Source organism: Scyliorhinus torazame, chromosome 8 (assembly GCF_047496885.1).
Source record: "Scyliorhinus torazame isolate Kashiwa2021f chromosome 8, sScyTor2.1, whole genome shotgun sequence".
NCBI classification, from domain to species: Eukaryota; Metazoa; Chordata; class Chondrichthyes; order Carcharhiniformes; family Scyliorhinidae; genus Scyliorhinus; species Scyliorhinus torazame.
In genome coordinates, this window is record NC_092714.1 from 231,049,283 (window position 1) to 231,068,166 (window position 18,884).

The 18,884-nt window shown below is 43.8% G+C and overlaps 1 protein-coding gene across 8 annotated transcripts in view; it reads left to right on the forward strand.

The window, feature by feature from the left end:
• Positions 1-17,697, forward strand: part of LOC140428441 (uncharacterized) — a 49,942-nt gene extending 32,245 nt beyond the window's left edge. For all 8 annotated transcript variants that reach the window (XM_072514893.1, XM_072514895.1, XM_072514896.1 and 5 more), the window contains one exon: positions 8,811-17,697. In XM_072514893.1, the coding sequence (XP_072370994.1) occupies positions 13,889-14,851 (963 nt within the window). In that variant the 5' untranslated portion in view covers positions 8,811-13,888 and the 3' untranslated portion in view covers positions 14,852-17,697. The remainder of the gene's footprint in view (positions 1-8,810) is intronic.
• Positions 17,698-18,884: the final 1,187 nt, after the last annotated feature.

Below are 18,884 nucleotides of genomic sequence, written 5' to 3' on the forward strand. Positions count from 1 at the left end.
GAAGCTGGTAGGCCTTACCCAATCTTAGCTTCCGCTAATATGCAAACGGTTACATTTAGAGCAGGGATTGTTGGATAGGATTAGGAGCAGATAACCTTGTTGTTTCATCTGTCCTTGGGTCATGAGGTATTAACCCAGTTATAGCACCCTCACTACCACTACAAGAATGGTTAACTCAGCATAGATCCAGGATTGATTGTGGGAATTTCCAAACAGACAATCTCCGTGGCACATCTTTTCGACAATGAACGATACAATTATACCTCAGCATCTCACCACATGGTGCATTTACTCAATTGAAAGAAAAGAGACCTGGACCAGGAAATGATAAATCAGTTAATCTTCATTTTAGTGAAGGAAATACTTTGGTATATTATAATATAACTATGAGTGCCTAGCTCTAAGCAGGAAAAGTGAACCTGGATTTAGAAGAAATTATTAATACAGCACTAATCTGCTGAAACTTGGGGAGGTAGCAGTGGATAAAGTAATTAGATGAAGATAATTTACGTGGACTATCAAAATCCATTAGTTCGACACAAAAGGGGGTATAAATTTGACTTGTTTATAGAATGTATCCGCGATAGTTTCCTAGAACAGTATGTAATGGAACCTACGAGGGAACAAGCGGTCCTAGATCTGGTCCTGTGTAATGAGACAGGATTGATTCAGGATCTCATAGTTAGGGATCCTCTCGGAAGGAGCGATCACAATATGGTGGAATTTAAAATATAGATGGAGGGTGAGAAGGTAAAATCAAGCACTAGTGTTTTGTGCTTAAACAAAGGAGATTACAATGGGATGAGAGAAGAACTAGCTAAGGTAGACTGGGAGCAAAGACTTTATAGTGAAACAGTTGAGGAACAGTGGAGAACTTTCCAAGTGATTTTTCACAGTGCTCAGCAAAGGTTTATACCAACAAAAAGGAAGGACGGTAAAAAGAGGGAAAATCGACAGTGGATATCTAAGGAAATAAGGGAGAGTATCAAATTGAAGGAAAAAACATACAAAGTAGCAAAGATCAGTGGGAGACTAGAGGACTGGGAAATTTTTAGGGGGCAACAGAAAGCTACTAAAAAAGCTATAAAGAAGAGCAAGATAGATTATGAGAGGAAACTTGCTCAGAATATAAAAACAGATAGTAAAAGTTTCTACAAATACATAAAACAAAAAAGAGTGGCTAAGGTAAATATTGGTCCTTTAGAGGATGAGAAGGGAGATTTAATAATGGGAGATGAGGAAATGGCTGAGGAACTGAACAGGTTTTTTGGGTCGGTTTTCACAGTGGAAGACCTGCCAGTGACTGATGGAAATGAGGCTATGACAGGTGAGGACCTTGAGAGGATTGTTATCACTAAGGAGGTAGTAATGGGCAAGCTAATGGGGCTAAAGGTAGACAAGTCTCCTGGACCTGATGGAATGCATCCCAGAGTGCTAAAAGAGATGGCTAGGGAAATTGCAAATGCACTAGTGATAATTTACCAAAATTCACTAGACTCTGGGGTGGCCCGGCAGATTGGAAAATAGCAAACGTGACACCACTGTTTAAAAAAGGAGGTAGGCAGAAAGCGGGTAATTATAGGCCAGCGAGCTTAACTTCGGTAGTAGGGAAGGTGCTGGAATCTATCATCAAGGAAGAAATAGCGAGGCATCTGGATGGAAATTGTCCCATTGGACAGACGCAGCATGGGTTCATAAAGGGTAGGTCGTGCCTAACTAATTTAGTGGAATTTTGTGAGGACATTAACAGTGCGGTAGATAACGGGGAGCCAATGGATGTGGTATATCTAGATTTCCAGAAAGCCTTTGACAAGGTGCCACACAAAAGGTTGTTGCATAAGATAAAGATGCATGGCATTAAGGGGAAAGTAGTAGCATGGATAGAGGATTGGTTAATTAATAGAAAGCAAAGAGTGGGGATTAATGGGTGTTTCTCTGGTTGGCAATCAGTAGCTAGTGGTGTCCCTCAGGGATCAGTGTTGGGCCCACAACTGTTCACAATTTACATAGATGATTTGGAGTTGGGGACCAAGGGCAATGTGTCCAAGTTTGCAGACAACACTAAGATAAGTGGTAAAGCAAAAAGTGCAGAGGATACTGGAAGTCTGCAGAGGGATTTGGATAGGCTAAGTGAATGGGCTAGGGTCTGGCAGATGGAATACAATGTTGACAAATGTGAGGTTATCCATTTTGGTAGGAATAACAGCAAAAGGGATTATTATTTAAATGATAAAATATTAAAACATGCTGCTGTGCAGAGAGACCTGGGTGTGCTAGTGCATGAGTCGCAAAAAGTTGGTTTTCAGGTGCAACAGTGTGATTAAGAAGGCAAATGGAATTTTGTCCTTCATTGCTAGAGGGATGGAGTTTAAGACTAGGGAGGTTCTGCTGCAATTGTATAAGGTGTTGTTATGGATGATAATGGCATAGTGTAGGTTAGATGGCTTTTGTTTCGGTGCAACATCGTGGGCCGAAGGGACTGTACTGCGCTGTATCGTTCTATGTTCTATGTGTTAGTGAGGCCACACCTGGAGTATTGTGTTCAGTTTTGCTCTCCTCACTTGAGAAAGGATGTACTGGCATTGGAGGGTGTGCAGAGGAGATTCACTAGGTTAATCCCAGAGCTGAAGGGGTTGGATTACGAGGAGAGGTTGAGTAGACTGGGACTGTACTCGTTGGAATTTAGAAGGATGAGGGGGGATCTTATAGAAACATATAAGATTATGAAGGGAATAGATAGGATAGATGCGGGCAGGTTGTTTCCACTGGCGGGTGAAAGCAGAACTAGGGGGCAAACAAAAAGAACAAAGAAATGTACAGCACAGGAACAGGCCCTTCGGCCCTCCAAGCCCGCGCCGACCATACTGCCCGACTAAACTACAATCTTCTACACTTCCTGGGTCCGTATCCTTCTATTCCCATCCTATTCATATATTTGTCAAGATGCCCCTTAAATGTCCCTATCGTCCCTGCTTCCACTACCTCCTCCGGTAGCGAGTTCCAGGCACCCACTACCCTCTGCGTAAAAAACTTGCCTCGTACATCTACTCTAAACCTTGCCCCTCTCACCTTAAACCTATGCCCCCTAGTAATTGACCCCTCTACCCTGGGGAAAAGCCTCTGACTATCCACTCTGTCTATGCCCCTCATAATTTTGTAGACCTCTATCAGGTCGCCCCTCAACCTCCTTCGTTCCAGAGAGAACAAACCGAGTTTATTCAATCGCTCCTCATAGCTTATGCCCTCCATACCAGGCAACATTCTGGTAAATCTCTTCTGCACCCTCTCTAAAGCCTCCACATCCTTCTGGTAGTGTGGCGACCAGAATTGAACACTATACTCCAAGTGTGGCCTAACTAAGGTCCTATACAGCTGCAACATGACTTGCCAATTCTTATACTCAATGCCCCGTCCAATGAAGGCAAGCATGCCGTATGCCTTCTTGACTACCTTCTCCACCTGTGTTGCCCCTTTCAATGACCTGTGGACCTGTACTCCTAGATCTCTTTGACTTTCAATACTCTTGAGGGTTCTACCATTTACTGTATATTCCCTACCTGCATTAGCCCTTCCAAAATGCATTACCTCACATTTGTCCGGATTAAACTCCATCTGCCATCTCTCCGCCCAAGTCTCCAGACAATCTAAATCCTGCTGTATCCTCAGACAGTCCTCATCGCTATCCGCAATTCCACCAACCTTTGTGTCGTCTGCAAACTTACTAATCAGACCAGTTACATTTTCCTCCAAATCATTTATATATACTACAAACAGCAAAGGTCCCAGCACTGATCCCTGTGGAACACCACTGGTCACAGCCCTCCAATTAGAAAAGCATCCCTCCATTGCTACCCTCTGCCTTCTATGGCCTAGCCAGTTCTGAATCCACCTTGCCAGCTCACCCCTGATCCCGTGTGACTTCACCTTTTGTACTAGTCTACCATGAGGGACCTTGTCAAAGGCCTTACTGAAGTCCATGTAGACAACATCCACTGCCCTACCTGCATCAATCATCTTAGTGACCTCCTCGAAAAACTCTATCAAGTTAGTGAGACACGACCTCCCCTTCACAAAACCGTGCTGCCTCTCACTAATACGTCCATTTGCTTCCAAATGGGAGTAGATCCTGTCTCGAAGAATTCTCTCCAGTAATTTCCCTACCACTGAAGTAAGGCTCACCGGCCTGTAGTTCCCGGGATTATCCTTGCTACCCTTCTTAAACAGAGGAACAACATTGGCTATTCTCCAGTCCTCCGGGACATCCCCTGAAGACAGCGAGGATCCAAAGATTTCTGTCAAGGCCTCAGCAATTTCCTCTCCAGCCTCCTTCAGTATTCTGGGGTAGATCCCATCAGGCCCTGGGGACTTATCTACCTTAATATTTTTTAAGACACCCAACACCTCGTCTTTTTGGATCACAATGTGACCCAGGCTATCTACACCCCCTTCTCCAGACTCAACATCTACCAATTCCTTCTCTTTGGTGAATACTGATGCAAAGTATTCATTTAGTACCTCGCCCATTTCCTCTGGCTCCACACATAGATTCCCTTGCCTATCCTTCAGTGGGCCAACCCTTTCCCTGGCTACCCTCTTGCTTTTTATGTATGTGTAAAAAGCCTTGGGATTTTCCTTAACCCTATTTGCCAATGACTTTTCATGACCCCTTCTAGCCCTCCTGACTCCTTGCTTAAGTTCCTTCCTACTTTCCTTATATGCCACACAGGCTTCGTCTGTTCCCAGCCTTTTAGCCCTGACAAATGCCTCCTTTTTCTTTTTGACGAGGCCTACAATATCACTCGTCATCCAAGGTTCCCGAAAATTGCCGTATTTATCTTTCTTCCTCACAGGAACATGCCTGTCCTGTATTCCCTTCAACTGACACTTGAAAGCCTCCCACATGTCAGATGTTGATTTGCCCTCAAACATCCGCCCCCAATCTATGTTCTTCAGTTCCCACCTAATATTGTCATAATTAGCCTTCCCCCAATTTAGCACATTCATCCTCGGACCACTCTTATCCTTGTCCACCAGTACTTTAAAACTTACTGAATTGTGGTCACTGTTACCGAAATGCTCCCCTACTGAAACATCTACCACCTGGCCGGGCTCATTCCCCAATACCAGGTCCAGTACCGCCCCTTCCCTAGTTGGACTGTCTACATATTGTTTTAAGAAGCCCTCCTGGATGCTCCTTACAAACTCCGCCCCGTCTAAGCCCCTGGCACTAAGTGAGTCCCAGTCAATATTGGGGAAGTTGAAGTCTCCCATCACCACAACCCTGTTGTTTTTACTCTTTTCCAAAATCTGTCTACCTATCTGCTCCTCTATCTCCCGCTGGCTGTTGGGAGGCCTGTAGTATACCCCCAACATTGTGACTGCACCCTTCTTATTCCTGATCTCTACCCATATAGCCTCACTGCCCTCTGAGGTGTCCTCTCGCAGTATAGCTGTGATATTCTCCCGAACAAGTAGCGCAACTCCGCCTCCCCTTTTACATCCCCCTCTATCCCGCCTGAAACATCTAAATCCTGGAACGTTTAGCTGCCAATCCTGCCCTTCCCTCAACCAGGTCTCTGTAATGGCAATAACATCATAGTTCCAAGTAGTAATCCAAGCTCTAAGTTCATCTGCCTTACCCGTAATGCTCCTTGCATTAAAACATAGGCACTTCAGGCCACCAGACCCGCTGTGTTCAGCAACTTTTCCCCGTCTGCTCTGCCTCAGAGCCACACTGTCCCTATTCCCTAGTTCTCCCTCAATGCTCTCACCTTCTGACCTATTGCTCCCGTACCCACCCCCCTGCCATACTAGTTTAAACCCTCCCGTGTGACACTAGCAAACCTCGCGGCCAGGATATTTATGCCTCTCCGGTTTAGATGCAACCCGTCCATCTTATACAGGTCACACCTGCCCCGGAAGAGCTCCCAGTGGTCCAGAAAACGGAAACCCTCCCTCCTACACCAGCTGTTTAGCCACGTGTTTGTCTGCTCTATCTTCCTATTTCTAGCCTCACTGGCACGTGGCACAGGGAGTAATCCCGAGATTACAACCCTCGAGGTCCTGTCCTTTAACTTTCTGCCTAGCTCCCTGAACTCCTGCTGCAGGACCTCATGCCCCTTCCTGCCTATGTCGTTAGTACCAATATGTACAACGACCTCTGCCTGTTTGCCCTCCCCCTTCAGGATTCCCTCTACCCGTTCGGAGACATCCTGGACCCTGGCACCAGGGAGGCAACATACCATCCTGGAGTCTCTTTCACGTCCACAGAAGCGCCTATCTGTGCCCCTGACTATAGAGTCCCCTATTACTATTACTCTTCTGCGCTTTGACCCTCCCTTCTGAACATCAGAGCCAGCCGTGGTGCCACTGCTCTGGCTGCTGCTGTTTTCCCCTGATAGGCTATCCCCCCCGACAGTATCCAAAGGGGTATATCTGTTCGAGAGGGGGACAACCACAGGGGATTCCTGCACTGACTGCCTGCCCTTTCTGGTGGTCACCCATTTCTCTGCCTGCACCTTGGGTGTGACCACATTTACATAACTAAATGTGACCTATATGTGACCTGTTTCATAACTAAATTTGAGGCATAGCCTCAAAATAAGGGGAAGTAGATTTAGGACTGAGTTTAGGAGGAACTTCTTCACCCAAAGGGTTGTGAATCTATGGAATTCCTTGCCCAGTGAAGCAGTAGAGGCTCCTTCATTAAATGTTTTTAAGATAAAGATAGATAGTTTTTTGAAGAATAAAGCGATTAAGGGTCATGGTGTTCGGGCCGGAAAGTGGAGCTGAGTCCACAAAAGATCAGCCATGATCTCATTGAATGGTGGAGCAGGCTCGAGGGGCCAGATGGCCTACTCCTGCTCCTAGTTCTTATGTTCTTATGTTCTTAATTGTGGGAGAAAATAGTTCTGAATGCAAAATGGGCAGCTGATATGCTATCGTCCATTTTCTGCTGAATTTAAACTCAAAGGTTTATAAAGAAGTCCTGCACAATGAATACTGATGCCTCGCTGATTTGAAAGCAGGCTTATCAGCAAAAAAAAAAAATTACAATTTATGATGGTAATTTTAACTTAACCCACCCTTGGGAATTTCTCAGGATCAGATTGACTATCTGCTTTACATCCTCTCTAATTTTACTTTCCATTTGCTTGACTGGTTCCTTTAATCATGATCCACCTGCACCCCACCCCCCCTTCACTGGTAAATGCATATATGCGGATGTATAGGGTTGGATTTAGCGGTGTTTCTCCCCCATGAATGAATAAACCATTAATATTCACTGGTCCTGATTAAAATGAGAATGGAGACTTGGGCAGCTGGTGTCATCGAATTGTACCCAGTACAAGTCAGTAAGTACCTTCCAGAGAGTAAGAGAGAAAGAGAGAAAAATGAAAAAATGAATAATCAATCAATACGTATTTATGAAAGTTGTCAGTCAATAGTGTAGAGTGAGAGCATTGTAGTTGTTTCTAGGGAAATTGTTTCTAGGGAAACTTCTACCCCGATATTTGCAGAAGGACCCACCTTCCTTAATATGGTTTGCCAGCATTATATTTCCCTATTGACTGTTGATTCTAATCCTTCATCGTCCATTCTACAGAGTCTCTTAAGATTTCCATTTGAATTGTAATTTGGGACTTACAGATGTACAAGTGTGACAACACCGTTATCTCTGCCTACTATGGAGTTATGTAGACGGTGAACTCAATGGATGAGTAAAACATTTCAGATTCCATTTTTGATTAAAAGATTTTAAATTCCCCCCAGCTAAAACATAGTCAGATTATATCATTTTATTGTGCATGGATATTGTTTTATCAAACATCACTGCTTGGAAAAACTGGTAGCAATTTCTCTCTTTCCATTTAAGAAGTGTTTTTGGTGGTTGCACTTTAAATCATCTATCTATCATGATGCCAAGAAGTCGTGATTCCACTCGAGTTGCCAGCACTGAATAGAACTTTCAAGCCAAAATACTTTTAGAAACCCTGCCACTGTCCAAAGATGTGCCGGTTAGGTGGATTGGCCATGATAAATTGCCACTTAGTGTCCAAAAGGATGGGTGGTGTTACTGGGTTACGGGGATGGAGTGGAGGCACGGCCTTGGGTAGGGGGCTCTTTCCAAGGGCCGGTGCAGACACGATGGGCCGAATGGCCTCCTTCTGCACTGTAAATTCGATGATTCTATGAATACCCTTTATTTTGTGATGGCATTGAAGCTAGGTTTGAAATACTTATAGCAATTAAGAGTATAAGATTTTTTAAAAAGCTAAATACTGCAGATGCTGGAAATCTGAAATAAAAATACAAAATGCAGGAAATACTCAGCATATCAGGCAGCATCGATAGTGAGAAACACAATTAATTGTTTCAGATCTGTGATCTTCCTTCCGAACTGGCATCGATTCTGACAACTTTCATTAATTCTGATGAAAAGTCACAAACCTGTGGTTAGCACTGCGGCCTCATGGTGCCCTGGAACCGGGTTCCATCCCAGCCGCAGGTCATTGGCCGTGTTGAGTTTGCACGTTCACCCTGTGTTTGCATGGGTCTCACCCCCACAACCCAAAAGATGTGCAGGGTAGGTAAATTGGCCACATTAAATTTCCACTTATTTGGGAAAACAAAGAATTGTACACTTTAAATTAAAAGAAAAAGAAAAGTCACAGACCTGAAACGTTAGTTCCACTTCTTGCCACAGACGCTGCCTGACCTGCTGTGTATCTGCAGAATTTTCTGTTTTCCAATATCTGCAGTATTTTGCATTTGTATTAGTGTTTAATTCACTGTCACTTCTCTTCCAGGTAATGCCCACCCAGAAGAAGCTCTGCTCTTTGATGGGTTTCCATTTGTCACTCCTACCTTGTTCATGTTCACTGTTTACTATTTCTCTTCATGTGTTTGATGGAAGAAACACAATGGCCTCAATATTATCCACTCACTCTGACAAGAGGCGAGACAGGGTCAAAAGGAAGTTAACGGCCCCCAGTCACTGTCCGTGTGGAGTTTACACATTCTCCTCATGTCTGCGTGGGCTACGCTAAATTGCCCCTCAATTGGAAAAAAAAAGGAAGTTTAGACTGGGGAATAGGTTCCCAACACACCACACACACCTTTTACTGATTTCAGAACAGCAATTTTCATGTCCATGGAGAGGTAGGGCATTTAATTAGCATATTTATATCAGGGCCCCACACTACAATTGGAAGTCTGGGCCGGAATTCTCCGGCTGTTGGGATTCTCTTTTCCCGCTTGGAGTGCACCCCCACCCCTGGGTTTCCCAACGGCATGGGGAGGCATCAACGGGAAATCCCACTGACAAGCGGCGGGAAGATAGAATCCCACCACCAGCGAATGGAACACTGCCAAGAAACACGTGGCTGAGGGACCGGAGATTCCAGCCCCTGATTTAAATTTACCAGTTGCCATGTGGGCTTCCCTGGGTTTGGGAAAAAAACAGCATTGAAATGGAAGGTGGGAGCTGCCAGCTCCACAAGCTTTCGACAGCACTATTTGTGGACCAGGGGGAGCAGGGGCTCCTCAAGGAAGATTTGTTCTGCCAATTGCAGTCACTCACTCCCTCCTGCTGTGATGAGAGATGTCCCAGCTCAAGCACGAAGTCCGTTCCAAGGCCATTCGCCCAAGTTCCCCCACCATGATCTCTGGTCTTCCTGATAATCTCTCTCCCCACCACCACCCACCATCTTTTCTGTCTCAATCTCCAGTCTTCCCGTTCTCAATTTCTGGGAAACATCTCAAATGCTAAATCCAGATGTCTGCCAATGAATATGTCAGCTATAACATATAATGGAACAAATCATAGCTGCCAAAAAAAACTGTGCCCAAACTATCTCGTCCGAAAGTTTCTTATTCAGTGAACTGTGCACAATTTATTACCTTCTTTAAAAAAATGTCATCATCATGCTGGACACCGTTATCCTGCAATTGAGAATCCCTTTAACTTTAAACTGAACTAGGGCAGCACGGTGGCGCAGTGGTTAGCACTGATGCCTCACTGCGCCAATGTCCCAGGTTCGATCCAGGCTCTGGGTCACTATCCGTGTGGAGTTTGCACATTCTCCCCGTGTTTGCGTGGGTTTCGCCCCCACAACCCAAAGATATGCAGGGTAGGTGGCTTGGCCCCGCTAAATTGCCTCTTAATTGGAAAAAAATAATTGGGCACTCTAAATTTTTTTTTTTTTTTTAAACTTTGAACTGAGCTAGTCAGGTTGTACAGGAGCTTGGTCCACAAGGCATTGGCAGCTGCACAACTTACTGCCTGAAACTTTTCAAACTTTTCCCCGCCACTGGTTTGATCAACAAACCTTTTGCACAAGGTAGTTTTGGAACAGTTCTTTGTAGTCTTCAGTGTACTTAAAATTTTACCAACGCTCTAGACACCCACTGACCAGAAAGGTGTCAGCAATAGTTGTATATGTGCCAGTGGTCGCAGTGCGGGCCGATTGCACATGCACCGCCGTTCCTGACGCTTTCCTGGTTGGCAGCAGGAGTAACAGTAAAGAGAAAATAGGGAACTGCAGGCCATGGAGAATGCTGGAATATATAATATATGAGAAAAGAAGTCTTTTTTAAAAATATTTTTATTCAAGATCTTTTCAGTTATTTACAAACAACACACAGCACCAATAACCGTTGCCGCCAAACCAAACTCCAAATTGAAAAAAGAACCCTTATATCCCAACCCACATCACCTGCCCTTTTTCTAACTATAATACCCAAAAGGAAATCCCACCACCACCCAACCCCACCCCCCATAACAGCTTACCATTCCTGAAAGAAGTCGACGAACAACCACGACCTCGAGAAGAACCCTTCCTCTGAACCCCTAATAGCAAAATTGATCTTTTTCAGGTGCAGATATTCCGCCAGGTCACCCCACCCTTCTGCTTTAGGCGGCTCTGGGTCCCACCACCCTAACACTATCTGCCTCTGGGCTATCAGGGATGCAAAGGCCAACGCGACAGCCTCTCTCCCTCCTGCACTCCCAGATCTTCCGACAGCCCGAATTTTGTCACCCACGGGCTTGGAGCCACCTTTCACCCCTAGAATCTTCGACATGGTTCTCGCAAAGGCCTCCCAGAACTTCAGGCATGCCCAGAACATGTGGATCTGATTTGCCGGACCACCTGCGCACTGCCGGCACCTGTCCTCCACCCCCGTGAAGAACAGACATATCCTTGACACCGTCACATGAGCTCTATGCACCACCTTAAACTGAGTGCGACATAGTGTCGCACATGAAGAGGACGAGTTTACCCTTCGCAGGGCCTCACTCCATAGCCCAGCTTCTTATGCCCCTTCCAGCTCCTCTTCCCATTTCTGCTTTATTTCCTCCACCGATGACCCCTCTCTCTCCATCAGTTCCCGGTATATGGCCGCGATCCTATCCTCCCAATCTCGTTCCCAGACAGATTCTTGTAACCGGGGCTGGAGATTTAGAAACGTAGCCAGTTCCTTTCTGATAAAGTGCCTGACTTGCAGGTACCAAAACACATTTCCTCCACCTGTCCTAGCTCCGCAGACTCCCCGTCCCCACAAACATTTATCCCAAAGCACTCTATCCCCACCCTCTCCCAGGTTCTGAACGTGGACTCCAATCTCACCGGAACAAACCAATGATTGTCGCATATCGGCGCCCATAGTGAAATGCCCTCCATCTTAAAACGCTGCCAGCACTGATTCCACACTCTGATGATGAGACCATCACCGGGTTTGTGGAGTACCTGGCCTGCGAAAATGGGAGAGGTGCTAATAACACTGCCGTTAAACCCGTCCCCTTGCACGAGGCATCCTGCATCTTTCCCCACCCAATTCATTTTTTCCAATTAAGGGGCAATTTAGCGTGGCCAATCCACCTCGCCTGAACATTTTGGGTTGTGGGGGTGAAACGCACGCAAACACGGGGAGAATGTTGTCATGTGAGGGTACCTTTAAGACATGAATGTTTAAGCAATGTACCTTTAAGAAAACAGTGATGTCAGAGAGTGGGTGGAGCTGAGCTCAGGTCAGCCATTTTGCAGCTTTTTAGTTTCAGTTTAAAAAGCAGTGTGTGTGTGTCTGTGTGTTTCCAGAGAGCTGCAAGTTTTGAAAAGAGTTGGGTGTGTGTCTGTGTTTTGCAGTGAGCTGGATCTCTACCATGAAAGACTATCTCTGGATCATTTGGGTGATTTAAAGTAAAGCCTTTAACCTGATGTGATTTTGTTTAAAGATGTTAAGTCTCTTGGAAGTTTGAAGGAACATTTTAAGGAGTTATTTACTGTTCCAATATTTTTTGAGTTATCTTTGAAGTAAAGGGTGTTAATAGATCCAATGTTTATTTAAGATGTTAAGTTGGGTTCATGGAATAAACAGTGTTTTGCCTTTAAAAACCCACGTGTCCATAATTGTAATCCCACACCTAGGGAAAATGCCGTGTGCTAGGAAAAGCAACAACTCCATTAAAGGGAGAGGTTGGTTGAACTCCATGATACATTTTGGGGTTCTGAAAACGCCTCGCCCATAACAATTGGGGGCTCGAGGGGGATAAAAGTCTATCTATTGGATTGGCTTTGGTGAACTTAAAGACAGTGAAGGATTGTTGCTTTTCTGGTGGGGTATTTTACTTTAAGTGGGGAGAGTGTTGTGAACAATGGCTCTTTCAGAGGCTCGGAAGGTTTTGGGGGTGGAGAATGTCACACGTAGTACTTTACGGACAGAAACGAAAAGCAGACTGTCAGATTTGGTAAGAACATTGCAGTTAATGTTACCTGACAAAATGCGAAAAGGTGAGATAATTATGGCGGTGGTTAAGCATTTAAAGTTGCCTGAGATAGAGTTTGACTCATTGGAAATGGCAAAAATTCAGTTGCAAATTAAACAAATGGAACATGAGAAAGAATTAAAGCTGCTGGAATACGAGAGTGAGAGAGAGGAAAAAGAAAGAGAAAAAGAGAGAGAGGAAAAAGAAAGAGAAAGAGAGAGAGAGGAAAAAGAAAAGGAGAGAGAAGAAAGGAGAAAAAAAATAGCCCTAGCAGAACAAAAAGAAAAAGAAAGGGAGATACAGATCAGGGAAAAAGATAAAGAGAGGGACATTGAACTTCAGAAAATGGCCATGAAACATAACAATCAGTTAAAATTGACAAACGTAAAGGGACACGTACAGTTGGAGGATAGTGATGAGGATAGTGAGAAAGAGCGTCATAGTCAAAGGCTTGGTGGGAATCTATTTAAATATGTCCAAGCATTGCCAAGGTTTGACGAGAAGGAAGTGGAAACCTTTTTCATTTAATTTGAGAAGGTAGCTAAACAAATGAAATGGCCACAGGACATGTGGATGTTACTGATTCAAACAAAGCTGGTAGGTAGAGCTAGTGAAGTGTTTGCATCACTACCGGAGGAGGTATCTGGAACGTATGAGGAGGTGAAGAAATCCATCTTAAGTGCATATGAGCAAGTGCCTGAAACTTACAGACAAAGGTTTAGAAATTTAAGGAAAGAATTTGGTCAAACATACATGGAATTTGAAAGGCTCAAACAGAGTAATTTTGATAGGTGGATAAGGGCTTTGAAAATAGACCAAACGTATGAAGCTCTCAGAGAAATTATACTTTTGGAGGAGTTTCAAAATTCAATTCCTGACGTAGTGAGAACCCATGTGGAAGAACAGAGGGTTAAAACTGTGAGATTAGCAGCGGAAATGGCTGATGATTATGAATTAGTTCATAAATCAAAGCTTGGTTTCCGACATCAGTTTCAGCCGGTGAGGGATAGAAACTGGGGACATGAGAAATACTCAAGTGGTAAAGGTAAAGGTGATCTGATGGGAGACAATAAAGAGAGTGTACCTCAGATTTAAAAAGAAATCCAGGAGGGTGGAAAAGAAATGAAAAGTTTCAAATGTTTTCACTGTAATAAACTAGGCCATGGAAAGTCACAGTGTTGGTGGTTGAAGAAAAGCACTGAGAAGGCTGATGTGGTAAAACAGGATAAGACAGTGGGGTTTGTTAGAGTGATAAAGGAAAGCCCAAGAGAAGCAAAGGAGGTGCAAACGATTGTACAGCCTGTTCAAGAAGTAATTGTTAAGACGGTGCCAGATGTCTTTAAAGAATTTTCTTGTGTGGGTAAAGTTTACTCATGTGTATCAGGAGGAGCAGGTGAAGAAGTCACAATTTTAAGCGATAAAGGGGCTAGTCAATCTTTAATGTTAAGAGATGAGGAAATATGTAGTTTGGGAAGAATGTTGCCAGAAAAGGTGGTGATATGTGGAATTCAGGGTGAGAGGAGAAGTGTTCCATTATATAAGGTAAGGTTGGAAAGTCCAGTGAAGAGTGGTGAAGTGGTCGTAGGAGTAATAGATAAACTATCTTGTCCAGGAATACAGTTTATCTTGGGTAATGATATAGCTGGATCGCAGGTGGGAGTGATCCCTACTGTGGTTGATAAGCCAGTGGAAAATCAGTCAACTGAAGTGTTGCAGGACGAATATCCTGGGATTTGTCCGGATTGTGTAGTGACAAGGTCGCAAAGTCACAGGTTAAGACAAGAGGAGAAATCAAGGGGTGAAGATGAAGTTGAAGTGCAATTATCAGCAACGATTTTTGATCAGATGGTTGAAAAAGAACAAGAACAGGTGGAGGATGAGGCGGATATTTTTAGATCAGGAATATTGGCAGAGTTACAACAGAAAGATATAGAAATAAAACGGATATATCAGAAAGCATATACGGAAGAGGAATCTGAGAGTATACCAGAGTGTTATTATCGTAAAAATGATGTCTTGATGAGAAAATGGAGACCTGTACATATGCAGGGGCTGTTTAGCACAGGGCTAAATCGCTGGCTTTGAAAGCAGACCAAGGCAGGCCAGCAACACGGTTCAATTCCCGTAACAGCCTCCCCGAACAGGCGCCGGAATGTGGCGACTAGGGGCTTTTCACAGTAACTTCATTTGAAGCCTACTTGTGACAATAAGAGATTTTCATTTTCATTGCAGGCGGATGAAAAGTGGGCAGAAGTTCATCAAGTAGTATTGCCGATAGGGTATAGAAAGGAGGTGTTGCGAGTTGTACAGGAGGTACCGGGGGAGGTCATTTGGGAATAAGGAAAACTCAAGCTAAAATCAAGAAACATTTTTATTGGCCTAGACTACATAAAGATGTAGTTAAATTTTGTCAATCATGTCACACATGTCAAGTGATAGGGAAACCTCAAGCAGTGATAAAACCAGCGCCCTTAATACCCATTCCAGCATTTGAGGAACCTTTTATAACGGTCCTAATCAATTGTGTAGGACCGCTTCCTAAAACAATAAATGGGAATCAATATCTTTTGACTGTAATGGATGTGTCTACTAGGTTTCCAGAGGCCATTCCAGTACGTAATATTACAGCTAAAAGGATTGTGGAGGAGTTACTTCAATTCTTTATTAGATATGGACTACCCACAGAAATTCAATCGGATCAAGGATCAAATTTTACTTCAAAGTTATTCAAAGAAGTTATGGATAGCTTAGGAATAAAACAATTTAAATCAACTGCATACCATCCAGAATTGCAGGGAGCATTAGAAAGGTGACATAAGACATTAAAGATAATGCTGAGGGCGTATTGTCAAGATTATCCAGAGGATTGGGATAAAGGAATCACATTCGTATTGTTTGCAATTAGGGATGCACCTAATGAGTCTCCCAAATTTAGTCCTTTTGAACTAATTTTTGGTCATGAGGTAAGAGGACCACTTAAATTGATTAAGGAAAAATTGGTGGGTGAGAAATCGGAAATTACACTATTGGATTACGTGTCAAATTTTGGGGAATGATTAAATAGAGCAGGTGAATTGGCTAGACAACATTTGAAAGTTGCACAAAATGTGATGACACGGGTAGAGGGCAAGAAATCCAAAGTTTGTAGTTTTGCCAGTGGGGATAAAGTTTTAGTGTTGTTACTAGTGGTAGGGGAGCCTTTAAAAGCTTGGTTTTGTGGACCGTATCAGATTGAAAGGAAATTAAGTGAGGTGAATTATGTGGTAAAAACACCAGGTAGTAGGAAGACTCACCGAGTGTGTCATGTGAATATGCTTAAAAGGTACTTTGAAAGGGAAGAAGAGAAAAAGGAGGTTTTAATGATTCTAACTCAAAGTGACAAACCAAATCCAGATGACTGTGAATTTGACATACCTCAAATTAAATTGGAAAATGAGGATGTTCTTAAAAATTGGGATGAATTGTTAAGTTACCTTCCAGAGGAAAAACAAACTGACCTGAAAGAGTTATTGATATCACATGGGCAAGTTTGTAGAGATAAATTGGGAAGTACTAAAATGGCTATACATGATGTAGATGTGGGAAATGCTGTTCCTATCAAACAACATCCAAATAGACTTAACCCTTTAAATTGGCACAGGTTAACAGAGAGATTGACATAACTGAAGAATGGCATAATTGAAGTGGGTTGCAGCCAATGGAGCTCACCCATAGTGATGGTACCTAAACCAGACGGTACCCAACGGTTGTGTGTGGACTACAGAAAGGTGAATGCAGTTACAAGAACGGACTCTTATCCTGTCCCACCATTGAAGGATTGCATGGAGAAAGTGGGACAATCTGCTTCCAGACATGGAAAGAGCATTTAAAACATCGTATGGAATTCTTCGATTGACGTCAGGAGGCGGGTTGGTGATGAACTTAGCCGAAAGTGAACTTGGAGAAGCCCAAATCACTTTCGTTGCGGAGTTTCTGTTATACTCAAGACGACGGGAAATAATGCGATTTCTTAGCATGAGTGGATTTGATCGAACAGTTGTGCAAAAGATTTGTGGCGTGATTACTCCACTGATGGACTTGCTGAACAAACGTAAAAAAATTCAATGGACAGCGGACTTTCAACAGGCATTTGACTGCCTGAAAGCTGTGATCACCAATGTTCCTGTATTGGAGAACTGCAAGGGACTCTGTGGTCAGATTGAACTAAAGTATTTGATTCTAAAGAGAAATGCCGAGGAGTAGAGGAATGGATGGATCGTGCAGAGACATTGTTCAAAGATACTGTCAATTGAGAAGGATTTTGGTTGGAGGAAGAAGAACAAAGAAAAATGACCTCTATTATTATACCTGTTTGCATGTGTTGTTCTTTTAAGAAACGTAAAAGTATTTTTACTGTGTGCATTTCTTAGTTGATGGTGCAAAAGTGAAAAATGAAACCATCTTGAAGTTGATGGGTTTTTTTTTCTTGGGGGGAGGTATCATGTGAGGGTATCTTTAAGACATTGATGTTTAAGCAGTGTACCTTTAAGAAAACAGTGATGTCAGAGAGTGGATGGGGCTGAGCTCAGGTCAGCCATTTTGCAGGTTTTTAGTTTCAGTTTAAAAAGCAGTGTGTGTGTGTCTGTGTGTTTCCAGAGAGCTGCAAGTTTTGAAAAGAGCTGGGTGTGTGTCTGTGTTTTGCAGTGAGCTGGATCTCTACCATGAAAGACTATCTCTGGATCATTTGGGTGATTTAAAGTAAAGCCTTTAACCTGATGTGATTTTGTTTAAAGATGTTAAGTCTCTTGGAGGTTTGAAGGAACATTTTAAGGAGTTATTTACTGTTCCAACATTTTCTGAGTTATCTTTGAAGTAAAGGGTGTTAAGAGATCCAATGTTTATTTAAGATGTTAAGTTGAGTTCATGGAATAAACAGTGTTTTGCGTTTAAAAACCCACGTGTCCATAATTGTAATCCCACAACTAGGGAAAAAGCCGTGTGCTAGGAAAAGCAACAAATCCATTAAAGGGAGAGGTTGGTTGAACTCCATGATACATTTTGGGGTTCTGAAAACGCCTCACCCATAACAATGTGTAAACTCCACACGGACAGTGACCTAGAGCTGGGATTGAACCCAGGTCCTCAGCGACCTATACACCAATCTAACCCAATCTATAAACCCCTGTCCAAACCCGAATCCTCCCACCACCTCAAACAAGTACGTCCACTCAACTGAGTCCACTCAACTGAGTCCACTCAACTGAGTCCACTCAAGTACGTCCACTCAATTGAGTACGTACCTATGCCACGAGGCAGCAGTGCTAACCACTGCACCACCGTGCTACCCCTCCTATTCGTTTTAATGTTCCCTGCCAAGTAGTAATTCAAAAAGCTCAGCAGTGCCAACCCCGCCTAATCCTGGGTACCTTATCCGTCCATATGAACTCCGAGATCATCTTATTCATCCTACCAAAAAACGATTTGGGCACAAAAATCGAGAAGCTTTGAAAAACAAACAGGAACTTCGGCAGCACCATAATTTTCACTGTCTGGACCCTTCCAGCCAGGGAAAGCAGCAGGACATCCCACCTTTACCCCCTCCACCAGGTTCACCAATTACAGCTTGTGCAACTGGACCCAACCATGCGACACCCATATCGCCAGGTATCCGAAACTTGACCCAACCAGCTGAAACAGCAACTTCTCCACGCCCTTCCCCTGCACCCAAGTGTCTGCCCGGAACACCTCGCTCTTTCCCACATTGACCTTGTACCCCGAGAATGACCTAATCCCCCCATAGTCCTGTCAACGCTTTCCACCGGGTTCGTAACGTACAGCAGCACGTCGACTGCGTACAGGGAGACCCAGTGTTCCATCCTCCCCCACCTCACAATACCCCTCCACCCCCCAGAAGCCCTAAGTGCTATTGCCAAAGGTTCAATCACCAGAGCAAAAAGCAACTGAGAAAGCGGACATTCCCCGATGCAGACCAAAATACCTTGAGGTAACATTGTTTGTGCAAACTCTTGCCTTCGGGGCCCTATACAATAACCTTTTTAAAAATAAATTTAGAGTACCCAATAATTTTTTTTCCCCAATTAAGGACCAATTTAGTGTGGCCAATCCACCTAACCTGCAC